Source organism: Cydia amplana, chromosome 26 (genome assembly GCF_948474715.1).
Source record: "Cydia amplana chromosome 26, ilCydAmpl1.1, whole genome shotgun sequence".
In the NCBI taxonomy this organism is placed as follows: domain Eukaryota; kingdom Metazoa; phylum Arthropoda; class Insecta; order Lepidoptera; family Tortricidae; genus Cydia; species Cydia amplana.
Window position 1 is genome coordinate 6049615 of NC_086094.1, and position 16641 is coordinate 6066255.

The 16641-nt window shown below is 42.1% G+C and overlaps 1 protein-coding gene across 1 annotated transcript; it reads left to right on the forward strand.

Annotated features, from left to right (window-relative positions):
* Nucleotides 1–79: 79 nt before the first annotated feature.
* On the forward strand, nt 80–14203 carry LOC134660261 (large ribosomal subunit protein uL4). The gene is made up of 11 exons (XM_063516004.1): nt 80–211; nt 1530–1710; nt 3033–3114; nt 4059–4222; nt 5271–5395; nt 6779–6877; nt 9169–9304; nt 10553–10688; nt 11207–11366; nt 12377–12448; nt 14052–14203. The coding sequence occupies exons 1-11, from the start codon at nt 209–211 to the stop codon at nt 14178–14180; spliced, it is 1287 nt and encodes a 428-aa protein (XP_063372074.1). The 5' UTR covers nt 80–208; the 3' UTR covers nt 14181–14203.
* The last annotated feature ends 2438 nt before the right edge of the window (nt 14204–16641 follow it).

Consider the following 16641-nt stretch of genomic DNA (forward strand, 5'->3'; position numbering starts at 1 on the left):
TACTTCTGCAAACATAGTCAATTAATTATTTTCAATATTTTTGCATTTATAATTATTTGATTTTTTCATTTTGTCACCTGGTAACTGCCCTTTAAAGGTTCTGTCAAAATTTTCCAGTTCCGGTCTTTTTACTCCTCCGTGGCATGGCGGACGGTCTGAACCGCCGCATATAGTGTTTTTTGGAGGAAATTCTTCGCTAGATAGCGAAATGGTAAGTTTATTATCAAATTAAAGTGGATTGCATACACTAAACTTGTAAAGTGGGCGAAATAAACAAGTGCAAGTGATATTTTTAGAAGGCATTTCGATGGTGAGTTGGTCCACGTGTTTGAGAGTTATTTCTTGTAAATATCATCAATCTAATAGTTACTCACGGTTACTAATCGATAATTAAGTTGTAAAAGTGGTTAATGTTCTTCAATAAAGACTGTTTTCTGGCTTGCATATCTGGAAAAAGGAAATTTACACGGCGTGATCACGGTATGCGACCCCAAAATTGAGTCGAATAAACGCTTGTTTCGGTCTATTTAGTTTAATTACGGGTCTAAAATGGTATTTTTTCAGCTTTATCCGAAAATCTAATACTTTTATACGAAATTACAGTCTTGTTATACTTTGAGGTTGAGTCGAAAATTTTGAGGTTAGGTTTGGTTTCGTTTCATTACTTTTGTTACTTTCAGATATTTTGTAACAAAACAAATGACAGTTCACCATTGATCTTCAAGTTAAAATATAGTTTCAATGAGCTATGGGTGTGGAGAACACTGTATAGAATGTAAATAGTTGTTTTGTTGTCTAAACTTGCACTTGTTATAATAGTCACATAATGAAAACCGATCAAAACCTCTATTTTACAAGTAACCTATTTTTAATTAAATGATATTATTTCGAAATTCGACAATTAATTACCTCTACAATTGATTTGTATTTAAAATATTTTATTTTATCATATCTTTCCATAAAATTAAATCTTCAATCTTATATCAAAAAAGTCAGTATCAGAGTTACTATATAATATTGATTGTAATAAATATACATACCAAGGATATCCATTCCACTTTGATATTGTTTAAACCCCGAACTCTTCCTGGTTGAGCCACCTTTGGCCTTTCAGGTACATGTAGGGGGACAGTAAAGTTCCCTTAGGAAACACTGCACAGGCTACTGTTTGGCAGTGTGTCGACGTGTGGAACACATTACTAATTCAAACTACCTTTTTTTTAAAAGTATGGCTCCAAATACATAGTTGCAGATAGATTCCAATTAGTTGGGAAAGTTCAGAAACTCGAAATATTCCACAGCAATTAAAAGAAGGACATTTAGCTTCAAGGATATTTTAAAATTGAAAAAATATTTCATATGCATAATTTTTGGGCACCTGCAAATATGTTGTCACTGGCAAAAATAGTACATATTCCAGGCGAAAGACCCTATACTATTGTCTAGTGTCGAAATTTAGTCAACTCTATGGCTGCTGCTCATGGAACATTGGCATGACATGTCTTTATTAAAATATCTCTAATTTCCAGAGTCTATCAGTTGCCCGACCGCTAGTGTCGGTCTACTCTGAGAAGAGTGAGGTGGTCGCCGGGGCCGCCCTGCCGCTCCCGTTCGTGTTCAAGGCGCCCATCCGCCCGGACCTCGTCAACAATGTGCACGTGTCCATGTCCAAGAACGCGAGGCAGCCCTACAGCGTGAACAAGGAGGCTGGTATGTATTATTTGTGTTATTAGGCGGGCCGCGTGAAGCAGCTCAGTCTGTGGAGACGTGCCTCGCTCGAGGCATTGCGGCTGTGAGTGTGTGGACCCACCTGTGACGTATTCGGCTCTAAGAGGTTTTATATCTGTATATAAAACCTGTTATTAAATATTCATAATTTTATATTTGGTTTTAGAACCTTGTCACTGTAAAACAATTTGAATGTTACGTTGCTATAGCAGTCTACAATACATCCTTGTCTTACCAATACCTATATCGTGTAATTTTCTCTGTAATAAAATTGTGCTTCGTATAAAAGGTGTTTTCGTGATAGCGTAATCATTACACCACCTAAAGCCCCGTCTCCATATTGCGTGGCAAGCTATCGAACATTGGCTCGCGCGGCAGCCGCGCCCAATGGATACCGGGTTGGCTCGCGAGCTTAAGATATTTTTATTTTTTAATTATTGTATGAGTTAGGAGCTTTTAAACATTTTTAGGGATATTGTTTTTCATGCCTAACTATTTAATAATAAAAAAATCTAAATAATTATAATGCCAATATTCAGTTTTCAGAAAAAAAATCGAAATAATTATAATGCCAATATTCAGTTTTCAGAGAAAAAATGGGGACTATATTTGTATGGAAAAGGTCATCCCCTATCCTCTTAAATAATAAGAATGTAAACTTAAGATGATATGCACTAAATGTCCACGTTCAGTGAGCTTTCTCCATGCTTCTGAGTGTTACTGCGGATTAGTGCAACAGCAACGTAGCGACATGGCGTTCTGGGTCCGCTCTGTAGCAAACACGGGTGCAGAGTTGTTACTACAGTTTTCTTTATTAAACATGTTCAGTTTTGAATAATTTTACGGTTTAGACTCGCTTGTTTTAAGTCACTCGCGCGATATGTTTCGGTGAGCCTAGGTCTCCTTTCCTTTAAAATTATCCTTCCTCCTCCTCCCTCTTTGATTTCCTTTTAATTAATCGGTCTTTTGTTTAAATTATTCAATGTTAGTATGTCTCACGACAATTTAAATTCGATGTTCAGTTTCATGCCAAATATAAATTGTATATAAATAAAATGTTATTGCTTAATGATGCAATTAGAAATCACATAATAGGCAAAGCCACTTGGTGTGATGTGTTTAGTCGGAGGCAAACGCACCATTGGCCACGATGCCTCGTGCGAGGCACGTCTACACAGACCAAGTTGCCTCGCACGGCAGTTTCCTCGCGAGGCTGTTCTTTCTGTTCCTATTGACAAATATCGTTAGATTAGGATACCATTTGTTTGATGAATGTGGTCCTCATGATGTTCTTTTCACCTCAGGTCACCAAACTAGCGCTGAGTCATGGGGTACCGGTCGCGCCGTAGCGCGTATACCCCGTGTACGTGGTGGTGGTACCCACAGGTAAGAACCAATGCCTTTAGTTTAGCCATCTGTCTGTATGGTACAAGCATTTTACAAACTGTAATTGTATATTCATACAATTTAAAACATCAATAGGCATGTTTCATGCGTCATACATAACATAGGTTTGTGGTTAATTTGTTACAAAATAAAGATGGGTGTGCACTAAATGTCCACGTTCAGTGAGCTTTCTCCATGCTTCTGAGTGTTACTGCGGATTAGTGCAACAGCAACGTAGCGGCATGGCGTTCTGGGTCCGCTCCGTAGCGGACACGGGTGCAGAGTTGTTACTACAATTTCTAACAAAGTTTTCTACTTGTTATTGTTGTGATCATGACGAAACACGAAGTGAAAGTGTTGAATCATTTCAAATATTACTGTTAAAAGCCTGTGCACACTGGCTGCGTGTGCGTGACGTGCACTGTTGGATGTTGGAGCCGCACACGCACACGTCACGCAAGCGGTGTGCCGTCTCTCATAAGGATCTGTATACTACAACGCCGTACGCGCACGTGCACGTCACGCACACGCAGCCGGTGTGCACAGGCCTTAATGCTAAATAATAGAGAATTTAGGCTGAGTTCTGGACTTCAGCGAGCATTCATATATTACATCGATTTTCGAGTATTACCTAAAGCGCCTTAAGCTCAGAATGAATTGACTATACTTCGTTTTTTTTTAGCATTAGAAAAAAGGTAAACAATCTTGATGTGTCTTTTAATTGAAAAACATGTTTTAAAAATAAGTCACGGGAAATATGTAACAATTATGAATCTAATACGATCATTTATATTCTTCTGCTTTCATAAGTATAAGTTACTGATTTTTAAAAAGCGTTTTTCAATTAAAAGACTTGTCAAGAACTCAAGATCGCTTACCTTCTTTCTAATGTTAAAAAAAACGAACTATAGGAACTATTGTTGAATGTATAACTTGTTTCCTAGATCAGGCCAGGGTGCGTTCGGTAACATGTGCCGTGGAGGCCGCATGTTCGCGCCCACGAAGCCCTGGAGGCGCTGGCATCGCCGCATCAACCTGCGCCTGCGCCGCGCCGCCGTCGCCGCCGCCGTGGCCGCCGCTGGCGTGCCCGCTCTAGTGCAGGCCCGAGGTGAGACATATTTGATATTGATCGAGCAGCAGAAGTTGCTAAGCGGGCTAGGTGTTCAAAATTACCTTGACACGCTTTTCTCTTAACATTAAAGTCGCATCAAGATCGTTTTGAACACCTGGTCCGCTTAGCAACTTCTGCTGCTGATTGTACCACATTTAAGCCGCAGATTGAATGCAGTGAGCAACTTTAGACTACTGAATCTGTCTGGACGCTAGTGGGTAACATAGTCCTGTGCTACATAGTTGAACAGTGCCGGCCCGAACCCTTGATCAGGGTAGAGCGAAAAGCGAAATCGGGTTTTGGCGCCCTTCGTTGAAGTGAAACTTTTTTTTTTCTCATTTACCATTTTGGCGCCCCCCTTGCAATCCGGCGCCTAGAGCGGCCGCTCCACTCGCTCTACCCTAGATCCGGCCCTGTGGTTGAAGACCAGGCTTCATGATAATTTCTAATTGTGTAGACTATGATTTGCTTCTAAATTGCACTGTGAAAGTTGGAGTGAATCGACTGGACGTTCCGTTCAATCATTGAACTTCAATGACCTTGAAATCAGAAAAGGCAATTCCAACGTGATGTCATTCAAGGTCATATGGCCTACACGGAACTTAAAAAGCGCGTGTAGGTGCGCATAGGCCAAATGTAGCAAAATATAGCGCGCGGTTATTCCCTCGAAAGCCTTACTCTTCCCGCCAGTGCGGTTTGAGTTACGAATGTCGAGGGTAGAGTGAACTTCCCTTAGGAAACACCAACTTGGACGCCAGTCCGTTGGTGTGTCGACGTGTGGAAAACACTATTTTTATTAATTAATAACATATTTTAGAATATAAATCAATGAGTGACTCTTAAGTTTATTCCATGACTAGCGACCCGCCCCGGCTTCGAACGGGTTAACAAATTATACATAAACCTTCCTCTTGAATCACTCTAAAAAAACCGCATCAAAATTCGTTGCGTAGTTTTAAAGATCTAAGCATACATAGGGTCAGACAGCGGGAAGCAAATGTTTCATGCTAGATGATTCGATTACTAAAGTCGTTTTAATTTGTAGGCCACATCATTGAGAAAGTCCCCGAGATGCCCCTGGTCGTGTCTGACAAAATCCAGGAGATCAACAAGACCAAGAACGCTGTGATCTTCCTCCGCCGCGTCAAGGCCTGGTCTGATGTCCTCAAGGTTAGCCCATCTATATACACCCCTACATCTATCACTCTAGGGCCCATTTGCACCATTCCACTAACCCGGGGTTAACCGGTTAAACCGAGTGTCAAATTGTACTGGTAACCATGGTAACTCCAGGTTTCGCCGGTTAACCCAGGGTTAGTGTATTGGTGCAAGCGGGCCTAGGAGTGACAGATATGAATTTGGATTTTAGAAGTTCACGGTAGACTTGTAAGACATTACTGCTGTTGCAGAAAATGGAACCTATACCTATATTAAAATGAAAATTATCTGTCTTCCCTAAATAAAGCGAGTCCACACTGAACGAGCCGCCTCGCGAAATTGCCGCGCGAAGCAGCTCGGACTGTGTAGACGTGCCTCGGCCGTATTGCCTCGGTCGAGGCACGTCTCCACCGATCGAGCTGCTTCGCGCGGCAATTTCGCGAGGCGGCTCGTTCTAATATATAATAATAATAATATAATAATTTTCTTTATTCAGACAATATACAGTCCACATTTGTTACTCAGCTACTTATAACTAGGTTAATTGTACTTACATACTACACTAGAAACCCACAGAGGTGTTCTGTGTGGACCCGCCTATTGTAAATAATTGCAGCTATAGTAAAAGTTTTTTTTTCTAAACTCTCATTGCAATGAAAGGCACCATCCAGAAAGAGTTAAGTAGTCCCAACACTTTCCTCTCCCAGATGTATATGTATTTCTGGGAGCTCAAGATTGTTGGAAGATTAAACTTCTTTTGACAACAATCGGAATGGATTATTTCTTCTCCGACATAGACAACAGAAAACAATTCATTGTTCAATTCTCCGTCAACTGTTGTTGTGTAAGGAAATATTGTGCACCATAAAGTTAAAAAAAAATACACAGACAGAAAGCGAAATACAAGCTGAAGACCAGGTAACAACAGGCGGTCTTAACACTAAAAAGCGATCTCTTCCAGACAACCTCTGGGTAGCAGGAAAGTTAAGTACTTACAACTTGTGTTGTTTTAAGCTGTTGGCTGTTTTCGATCCAAAATAACATTAAGGATGAACCGATTTTAGTTCCATTACTAACCATTAAAATGATTCTTTAGTTATGTTTATGTTCGATGTACTCCTCGATTAAGCTCTTCTCATGAAGAATGAAGGAACTCTAGGATAGTACTAATCTTTTATTTACTTAACAACTAGATACATGTAGGTAACGTTTAGGTGATTTGAAAATATATTTAATATGTGCAGCCGCTTCGGCTGTACGGTGCAGTTTAAATGTACCTGGAACGGGAGCCGTGACGTATGTGTGTGACGTCATGTGTCGTCAACCGGTCTTCGGCCGAGTAGGTACTTATGTTGCGCCAACAGTTTACATTTAAAATGATTATCTGTTTGCCAGGTGTACAAGTCGCAGCGCCTGCGCGCGGGCAAGGGCAAGATGCGCAACCGCCGCCGCGTGCAGAAGCGTGGACCTCTCATCGTCTACCACAAGGACCAGGTACATACACATCAGGGATGTTGCGAACATCCGCATCCGCAACCGCGCAACTTCCACATTATTTTCAACATCCGCATCCGCATAAAATCGATGCGGATTTAATGCGGATGCGGATGTGGAACAGGTCGGTACAGAAACGTCTTAGCATCGGCGTAAGTGCTAGACTGCTAGGTAATTTAGTCATTAACCAAAAAAAACCTATTAGAAATCAGCAGTCAAGCGTGAGTGGGACTTAATGTACGGAACCCTTGGAACGCGAGTCCGACTCGCACTTGGCAGGTTTTTTGAAATAAAAATTACTAAAATGTAATATTTGACGTTTTTTATGGTACTATCTTGACATCCGCATCCGCATCCGCGGATGTGAGCCTTAAAAAATCCGCATCCGCATCCGCGGATGTCAAAAAATCGGCATCCGCAACATCCCTGATACACATCACCATTATAACCCTGTTTTATATCTGGGGTGTCATTCTGAATCCCTAACAACGTTTGTCCTAAAGTCACTTGCCCTAACTGGCTTGTCCATTAGGACAGTTAGGTGCCCAGTCAGGTCCCATTAGGGCACATGCCCTAACGATCAATTGTCATAACGATTATTTTCCATAATGTAAGGTTCTGAAAAATGGTTAGGTTTTAGAACTTGCTGTCACAAAAGTGGGTTAGGTTAGGGTTAGAACTGCGACCCTCGCTAAAAAGAAAATATTATGCTTAATAATATTAGGATAAGTAATCAATAATTAGGAAAACCAAAATTAGGGTTTTTAGTGTTAGGACAACTGATCATTATGACAAACAATATTAGGGAATGCAAAGATAGGAGAAAAGACTTTAGGGATTCAGATATAGATCCTTATATATTGAATTATTACCTAATCCTCGTTTTATATCTGAGATACTAAAATGACAGTTCAATTGACCAATACGCGGGTCCACACAGAACGAGCCGCCTCGCGAGAAAATTGCCGAGCCAAGTAGCCGCATTGCCTCGGGCGAGGCACGTCTCCACCGACCGAATTGCTTCGCGCGGCATTCCTCGCGAGGCGGCTGGTTTTGTGGGGACCCGTCTATTAAAGTAGCTGCCATACGCGTCACATTCCTGACAAAGTACCTTTTTGTAGTCATAGTTTTAACATGGAACAGGATTTCATTGCATTTCTTTCGTTTGATTCCTTCAGTAATGATTCTTTCACTACAAATGAGGAGTGTCTTTTCAAAAGGGTTTATTTTTTCTGGGAATCTATTTCTAAATTGGACCTTAAGTTTTCTCGAGCAAGGTTCTCTCTAGAAGTACCGCTAAGAAAAAAATAAACCCTTTTGAAAAGACACTCCTCAAATATTTCTTGTATGATGAGGTAAAATATACAGTAAACCTATGCAGTATTGTTTCGTTCTGTTGGTTGGTATAAAGCAAATAAAGCCCTCGAAAGCCTTACTCTTCCCGCTAGTGCGTTTTGAGTTACGAATGTCGAGGGTAGAGTGAACTTCCCTTAGGAAACACCAACTTGGACGCCAGTCCGTTGGTGTGTCGACTTGTGGAAGACAAATATTCATACATAATGCAATATACATAACAACACATTAGATGTAATTTACTAATTTATGTATGACTAAGATGTAACCCCGCAGAAGTCGGCATATAGGTACTTGAAACTTCATTCACCATTAAATGTTGTATTGACTTGTGAAGGAGCCCTTAACACATTCAGTGCCGAAAACCCGACTATCGGGTATTTTATGATTTCGTTCCCAGGCCAGACGACCCGATAGTCGGGATCGTGGTACAACAGCTTTACACGACGAAATTTTTGTGGCCTGACGCGATGTCTTGTTTGGCTGGGTGGCAATTAATGTGTTAAGCCCAACTTGCAGAATAATTTTGTACTAAGGCTGCTTACAGACGAGCGACAGTACGCGACACACTGTCGGCGACGGTCGCTGACGACCGCCTGCGACGGCTATCGGCGACGGTCGGTGATAGCTGTCGCGGCGTCGCTCTTGTGTCACAGCACGCAGTTGTCGATGTGTAGTTCAAGAGATAGCACGTATTTTCTTTAAACAATAATGCATCAGCATCAAAATCGTCATTACTCATTTTGAAAAAGAAAATACGTGCTCTTTCTTGAACTACACATCGAAGACTGCGTGCTGTGACACAAGAGCGACGCCGCGACAGCTATCACCGACCGTCGCCGATAGCCGTCGCAGGCGGTCGTCAGCGACCGTCGCCGACAGTGTGTCGCGTACTGTCGCTCGTCTGTAAGCAGCCTAAAGTAAACATTTGTGTCCAGGGTCTGACCAAGGCGTTCCGCAACATCCCCGGCGTGGACCTGATCAACATTGACAAGTTGAACCTGCTGGCGCTGGCGCCCGGCGGCCATGTTGGTCGTTTCATCATCTGGACGCAGTCCGCCTTCGACCGGCTCGGTAAGTCGCTATCTATCACAGTTATCATAGGCTAAAATGGTACATAATCGTATGTTAATATTGTGTAATTTGTGATTAATTGTATACTGTTTTCTTTTTCTTATAAGGGTCAATCAACTATTTCTTGTTGTTATTCTGTCCCATCAGCGAGGAGACAATAGTAGCATAGATTGTTAGAAGAACTGCTGTACCATGTTCTACTAACATGCTCAGTAGATGTCCCATTATGGAAAGGTCTTATAACTACCATAAAATGCAAGTTTGGTTCATTTAAATACGAAAAATCTAGAATTTTAAGAGTGACTCAGGAGACCGTAACCATGGCAACGTGTGACAAGAAAAAGTTGATTAACCCATAATATTCCGTGTAAGTTAGCAGTGGTTTGGTATTTATACTGTTATGCTGTATAACTTGTTCTGAAAATAAAAGAAAAGAAAGAAAAAGGAATAGGCTGCTAGATTAAAGGTTCCGTCACACAGGCGGGTTTTCTGGGCGGGGCGCGCCGCTTTTACATATAAAACGCTCGTGTGACGGAGCCTTAAGATTTGATGTTCTATGCATTTTTATACAATATTGTGACCTTGTCATCTATGAAATTCAATTGAATTGAATTGGTGTCTGTCTGGAGTTATTGCCCTAGCAACTGCTCATGTTGCTTATTGGTTAAAGGCGGTCCACACAGTACGAGCCGCCTCGCGAAAAAATTGCCGCGCGAAGCAGTTCGATCTGTGTAGACGTAGACGTGCCTCGGTCGCCTCCTACATCATAATCTTTGTCTTACACTAGTACTAGTACCCAAAAAATAAAGATGGGTATAGTTTTTCTGGTTATCAGGGTTCCGTACCCAAAGGGTAAAAACGGGACCCTATTACTAAGACTCCGCTGTCCGTCCGTCCGTCTGTCACCAGGCTGTATCTCACGAACCGTGATAGCTAGACAGTTGAAATTTTCACAGATGATGTATTTCTGTTGCCGCTATAACAACAAATACTAAAAACATAATAAAATACAGATTTAAGTGGGGCCCCCATACAACAAACGTGATTTTTGACCGAAGTTAAGCAACGTCGGGCGGGGTCAGTACTTGGATGGGTGACCGTTTTTTGCTTTTTTTTTTGTTTGTTTTGCTCTATTTTTTGTTGATGGTGCGGAACACTCCGTGCGCGAGTCCGACTCGCACTTGGCCGGTTTTTACTGACTGACAAATTGGTTCGACCAACTATATCTATTTGAATCCGTTTGTCTAGACGCCCTGTTCGGCTCGTGGAAAACGCCTTCCAAGGAGAAGAAAAACTTCAACCTGCCGCAGCCCAAGATGGCCAACACCGACCTGTCCCGCCTGCTCAAGTCTGAGGAGATACGCAAGGTGCTGCGCGCGCCCAAGTATGTATCTATACGTTTAATATGATCCCTGCAACTTGGTTCAATACATTTTATCCCGTAACACGCTTCCGAATCTTCCGATTAGGCGGGCCCACACTGAACGAGCCGCCTCGCGAGGAAATTGCCGCGAGAAGCAACTCAGTCTCGGACGTGTCTCGCCCGAGGCAATGCGGCCGAGGCACGTCTACACAAACCTATACTTGGTCAATCAGATCTTGACAGTAGAAAAAGGCGGCAAATTTGAAAAATGTAGGCGCGAAGGGATATCGTCCCATAGAAAATTTGAATTTCGCGCCTTTTTTACTGACAAGATTTGGTTGACCAGCTATAGTTGCTGCGCGCGCCAGGCAGCTCGTTCTGTGTGGACCCGCCTAATAAACTTAAATGATGATACTCTCTATCAGAGCATTGGGTTATGACAACCGTGATTACTCACACGTTGACACTTTCTGATCAAAATTTGTCAACCTACCAGCTAATCAAGACACCACGCGATTCTAACCCCTATTCCGTTGCAGCAAGCGCGTCGTCCGCGCCACGCGCAAGCTCAACCCGTTGACGAACACGCGCGCCATGCTGCGGCTCAACCCGTTCTCTGCGGTGCTGCGGCGGAAGGCGGTGCTCGACCAGCAGAGGCGGGCTAATCAGAAGGCGCTGTCGCTTGCTGAGAAGCGAGGCGTGAGTATTATCTTTACCTGACGTTATAAACTGTATTTTTAGTGTTTTTTAGGGTTCCGTACCCAAAGGGGACCCTATTACTAAGACTTCGCTGTCCGTCCGTCTGTCACCAGGCTGTATCTCACGAACCGTGATAGCTAGACAGTTGAAATTTTCACAGACGATGTATTTCTGTTGCCGGTATAACAACAAATACTAAAAACAGAATAAAATAAAGATTTAAGCGGGGCTCCCATACAACAAACGTGATTTTTGACCGAAGTTAAGCAACGTCGGGCGGGGTCAGTACTTGGATGGGTGACCGTTTTTTTGCTTGTTTTGCTCTATTTTTTGTTGATGGTGCGGAACCCTCCGTGCGCGAGTCCGACTCGCACTTGGCCGGTTTTTTTAAAGCGGTATCTGTGCTTGAAATAGGCTTTCCTAAAGACCTATGCACACCGGATGCGTGTGCGTAGACGTGTTCGTAGTGTGTACGCGTTGTAATATACAGATCCTTATGAAAGTACTCACTTGCGCGAGATGTGCGTGCACGGCTTTAACATTTTGGCTCATGCACACGTGCACGTCTACGCATATGCAGCCGGTGTATTTTGGCCTTAAGTGTAACTTCAAAAATGTGAGCGAAGCCGTAAAATTACTAGTTTAAATCCGACACCACTGAAGTCGGCATAATGTCTTGCGTAGAATGACGAAGGAAACTACTCTTTTAAGATCCGTTTTCCTAGGATAGCGGTGCAGTCATATAGCGGCCGTCTCCATACTAAACAATACGGCTAAATATGGATGTCGTTGTATTTGTATGGAGACGGCCGCTATATGACGGCACCGCTTTCGCAGGAATCCAAAGCTTTACAAAAACAAACTAGAACTATTCCAAATGATGATACTCTCTTATCAGAGCATTGGGTTATGATAACCATGATTACTCACGTTGACACTTCCTGATGATAATGCTATCATTATCATGTTAGATCATGATATGACTCTTCTACAACTGTAGCTGGTTTCAGATCAAGCTGTCCGCTGACGATGAGGCGGTCAAGGCACAAAAGCTGAGAGAGAAGAGGACGAAAGCTATCAAGGTGAGTCTCTTTCTAACTAGCGTTGTTTCGCTACGCTTTCGAACCACTTGTAAACCTAATCCTGAGGAGTGTTGATGATGACTTGTCTCCATTTGATTTCCTACCTTCACAAACAGATTAAACGAAATAGGCGGATCTGCACAGAACGAGCTGCCTCGTGAGGAATTTGCCGCTCGGTCGGTGGAGACCTGCCTCGCGAGGCACGAGGCACAAATCAATATAAATATATTTGGAAATGCAGACTTGTCATCCAAGATATTTTAAATTAAAAGGAATATCCCTCGAAAGCCTTACTCTTCCCGCCAGTGCGGTTCGAGTTACGAATGTCGAGGGTAGAGTGAACTTCCCTTAGGAAACACCAACTTGGACGCCAGTCCGTTGGTGTGTCGACGTGTGGAAGACAAATAATTCGTATTTTTAGGTTAATTAACTAGTTAACAAAGTATTTAGAGAGTCTTGCGTTCCTGTCGTCAGTTATTAAATTGACACATTCATTGCCACCCAGCCAAACAAGACATCCGCGCCAGGCCACAAAAAATTCGTCATATAAATCTGTAGTACCACGATCCCGACTATCAGGTCGTCCGGCCTGGGAACGAAATCATAAAATACCCTAGTCGGATTTTCGGCACTGAATGTGTTAACTGACTGTTCAGCGATAAAGTGTGGAAATACCCCTATAAATATCATATTAGGTGGATCCACACAGAACGGCCGCCTCCTGTGTAAAAGTGCCTCGAGCTCGAGCGAGGCACGTCACCGACTGAGCTGCTTCGCGCGGCAATTTCCTCGCGAGGCGGCTCGGTCTGTGTAGACTCGCCTACATAGAAGGTAGGATCCTATAGAAGTGGTATACGCGTGCCTCTGTGAGGGACAAAACATACGCAATGCGACACTATGATTGGTCGAATTTATTTGTTGCCCACCATAATCCATACTAATTTACGGTGGGGAATAAAAAAAATGTGAGACTGTGACAAGGACAAACAATAATAGCGCTTTCGCTGCTACTCCTACTGAAAGATACATAAGACTGTCCCGTTCGGTCATTTCCCCTCACCCCTCATGCCCGATCCAGTTAAAATACTATAGTTCGTTTTTTTTAGCATTAGAAAGAAGGTAAGCGATCTCTTTTTAAAAATCAGTAAAGAAAAAATGTGAGCAAAGCCGTAAAATTACTAGTTTAAATCCGACACCACTGAAGTCGGCATAATGTCTTGCGTAGAATGACGAAGGAAACTAATTTACTCTTTTAAGATCGGTTTTCCTAGGATAGCGGCCGTCTCCATACTAAATAATACGGCTAAATATGGATGTCGTAGTATTTGTATGGAGACGGCCGCTATATGACGGCACCGCTTTCGGAGGAAACCAAAGCTTAACTATTACTTATGAAACCAGAAGAATATAAATGATCGTATTAGATTCGCAACTGTTACATATTTGCCATTATTTATTTTTTAAACGTGTTTTTCAATAAAAAGACACATCAAGATTGTTTACCTTATTTCTAATGCTAAAAAAAACGAACTATAGATTCATGCTCGCCTATCTCTATCTATTCGTTCACTTTCGCAAAACTGAATATATCTGTATATTCCAGGCCGCCATAGCCAAGAAGCCGAAAAAGCCCGTAGCCAAGAAGACCGCGCCGCCGCCGCCCAAGAAGAAGGCCGCTAAAGACGACAAGAAAGCCAAGAAGCCCGCGGCCAAGCCGGCGCCCAAAAAGTGAATAAATGAAGTTTTATAGACCTACCAGTGTGTTTCATTTTTGACAACTTGTATTTACACTAGGTTCTGTTCTCTGCACGCTAAAGCTTTGGAATCTTTGGATTCCTGCGAAAGCGGTGCCGTCATATAGCGGCCGCAAAAGACGGCCGTCTTTACGGTGACGACATGTGGAAAGTCATAACCAGGGATGTTGCGAATATCCGCAACCGCGGAACTTTCGCATTGTTTTCAACATCCGCATCCGCATAAAATCGATGCGGATTTAATACGGATGCGAATGTGGAACGGGTCGGTACAGGAACGTCTTAGCATCGGTGAAGTGCTAGACTGCTAGGTAATTTAGTCATTAGCCAAAAAACCTATTAGAAATTAGCAGTCAAGCGTGAGTGGGACTTAATGTACGGAACCCTTGGAACGCGAGTCCGACTCGCACTTGGCCGGTTTTTTGAAATAAAAATTACTAAAATGTAATATTTGACGTTTTTTAAGTACCTATCTTGACATCCGCGTCCGCGGGTGTGAGCCTAAATCTGCATACACGGATGTCAAAAAATCGGCATCCGCAACATCCCTGACCTGGTTTGCACTGACTGACCGTAAGTAACATTGCAAACATCTATCCCATAGCGCAATATATGACGTAGCTCTTGGCAAGAAAACGGTAGTTCCAGGTTTTATGGTACCACTGTCGGCAGGATTGGTTTATATATCCAGACCAAATTTACAACTTTCTAGCACTAATATAACGATCACGGAGCAGAGCCGCGGACGAAACTATAAGGGTTCCTAGTACTAGTTGAATACGGAACTATAGTTCGTTTTTTTTAGTATTAGAAAGAAGGTAAGCGATCTTGACATGTCTTTTAACCGCCAGCAATTTTTGACAGAGCGTGCTCGTGTCGCCACCAAGGCCCCAACGTTCTCGGTTCTCAGTACAAAATTTATCTGTCAAGCCGTAGCCATTTTGGTGGTGGGCAAGCTGTGTATGTGTGCGTTAAAATGTGTATGTGTGAGTTTATTGCACGTTTCTAGGGATGTAGATTTGTCGATTTTAATCATGTTATATATCGATACTCTCTACACAGCGGAACGTAATAGCGATTAATTGAAGCTTCGATATCTTCACTAAAAATAAACAACCGGAAATGCTAATGGATAATGAATACTTTATAAATTTTATAATATAATAATAAACTCTATTATTGCGAAAAACATATTTTATTTGGTTTTAATGTAACATTTATACATATATGTGGCGTTCCATGCCTCCTTTAGACAATAATTCAAATAATTATAACGGGGTCATAATTAAGAGCAACTTATAAGTAAAGAACTTCTAAATTAATGTTATAATAGTTATCTGTTCATTTTAGATAGTTTAGATCCTTTCAAGTAAAATTTAAATTGTAAAAAGGCCGTATAGTTTATCGATATGACTTTATCGTCGTGGCCACATGCCTCTGGTTCCTCATTGTAAATCGTACATAAAATGTGTCTGTGTGTGTGAGGCTACGGTGACAGGTGGCTTACGCTCCATCTTTAAAAATAATACATCTATGGTCGCCACCGACAGTAATTGTACCACGCAGAGTAAGGTTGGCATAGTTACAGGAGTTATAAATGTGCTGTAAAAACCAAATCAGATCTTTTTGTCTTATTTATCAGACTGGCGAAATGAGCTGGATATGTAATGTCTTATATATCAGACTCTGGCGGTTAAAGGGTTAAATGAAAAACGCTTTTTAAAAATCAGGGCTATAACCGCGAAAATCCAAGTTCGCAAATTGCGGGCATTTTTCTCTGTCACTCTAATTACGCCTTCATTGGAGTAAAAGAGAAAGATCCCCGCAATTTGCGCAAAACGGTTTTCGCGGTAGCTCCTCTGTAACTATTACTTACGAAAGCAGAAGAATATAAATCATCGTATTGTTACATATTTGCCGTAACTTATTTTTAGACCGTGTTTTTCAATTCAAGATTGTTTACCTTTTTTCTAATGCTAAAAAAAAATTGTGTGCTAAAAAATGAACTATATAAAATAACAACGGGTTGCACTCAGGGAGTGCCGGCAGAAGTGAAAACTCAATGACTTGCAAAATGCACTATATATAATTGAGGTTAACGCCAACTAGCGTTAGTGCTACCTTCTATGGTAGAACGGCACGTAGTCCGCGAATATACTTACTTTACTCAAGTTTACTCTGGTCCGCGACCCCCGTACACAATCCTATATAATGAGGCGGACTACAAGGTAGGAGTGTGAATTGGAGGTGGGGGGCTTTACATACAGGGCGCCTGCGGCGCTCTTTAGCCCCCATTCGCACGGGAGCTTTTTCAACGCGCGTTAAAAAAGTGTTTGAATGACACAAATGGATAACCATGTATGTATTCACACGACAGCGGTGGCGCTTTTTATCAAGCGTTGTTGGATTTTCGACTTTAAGCCTTGGTCGTTAAATCGA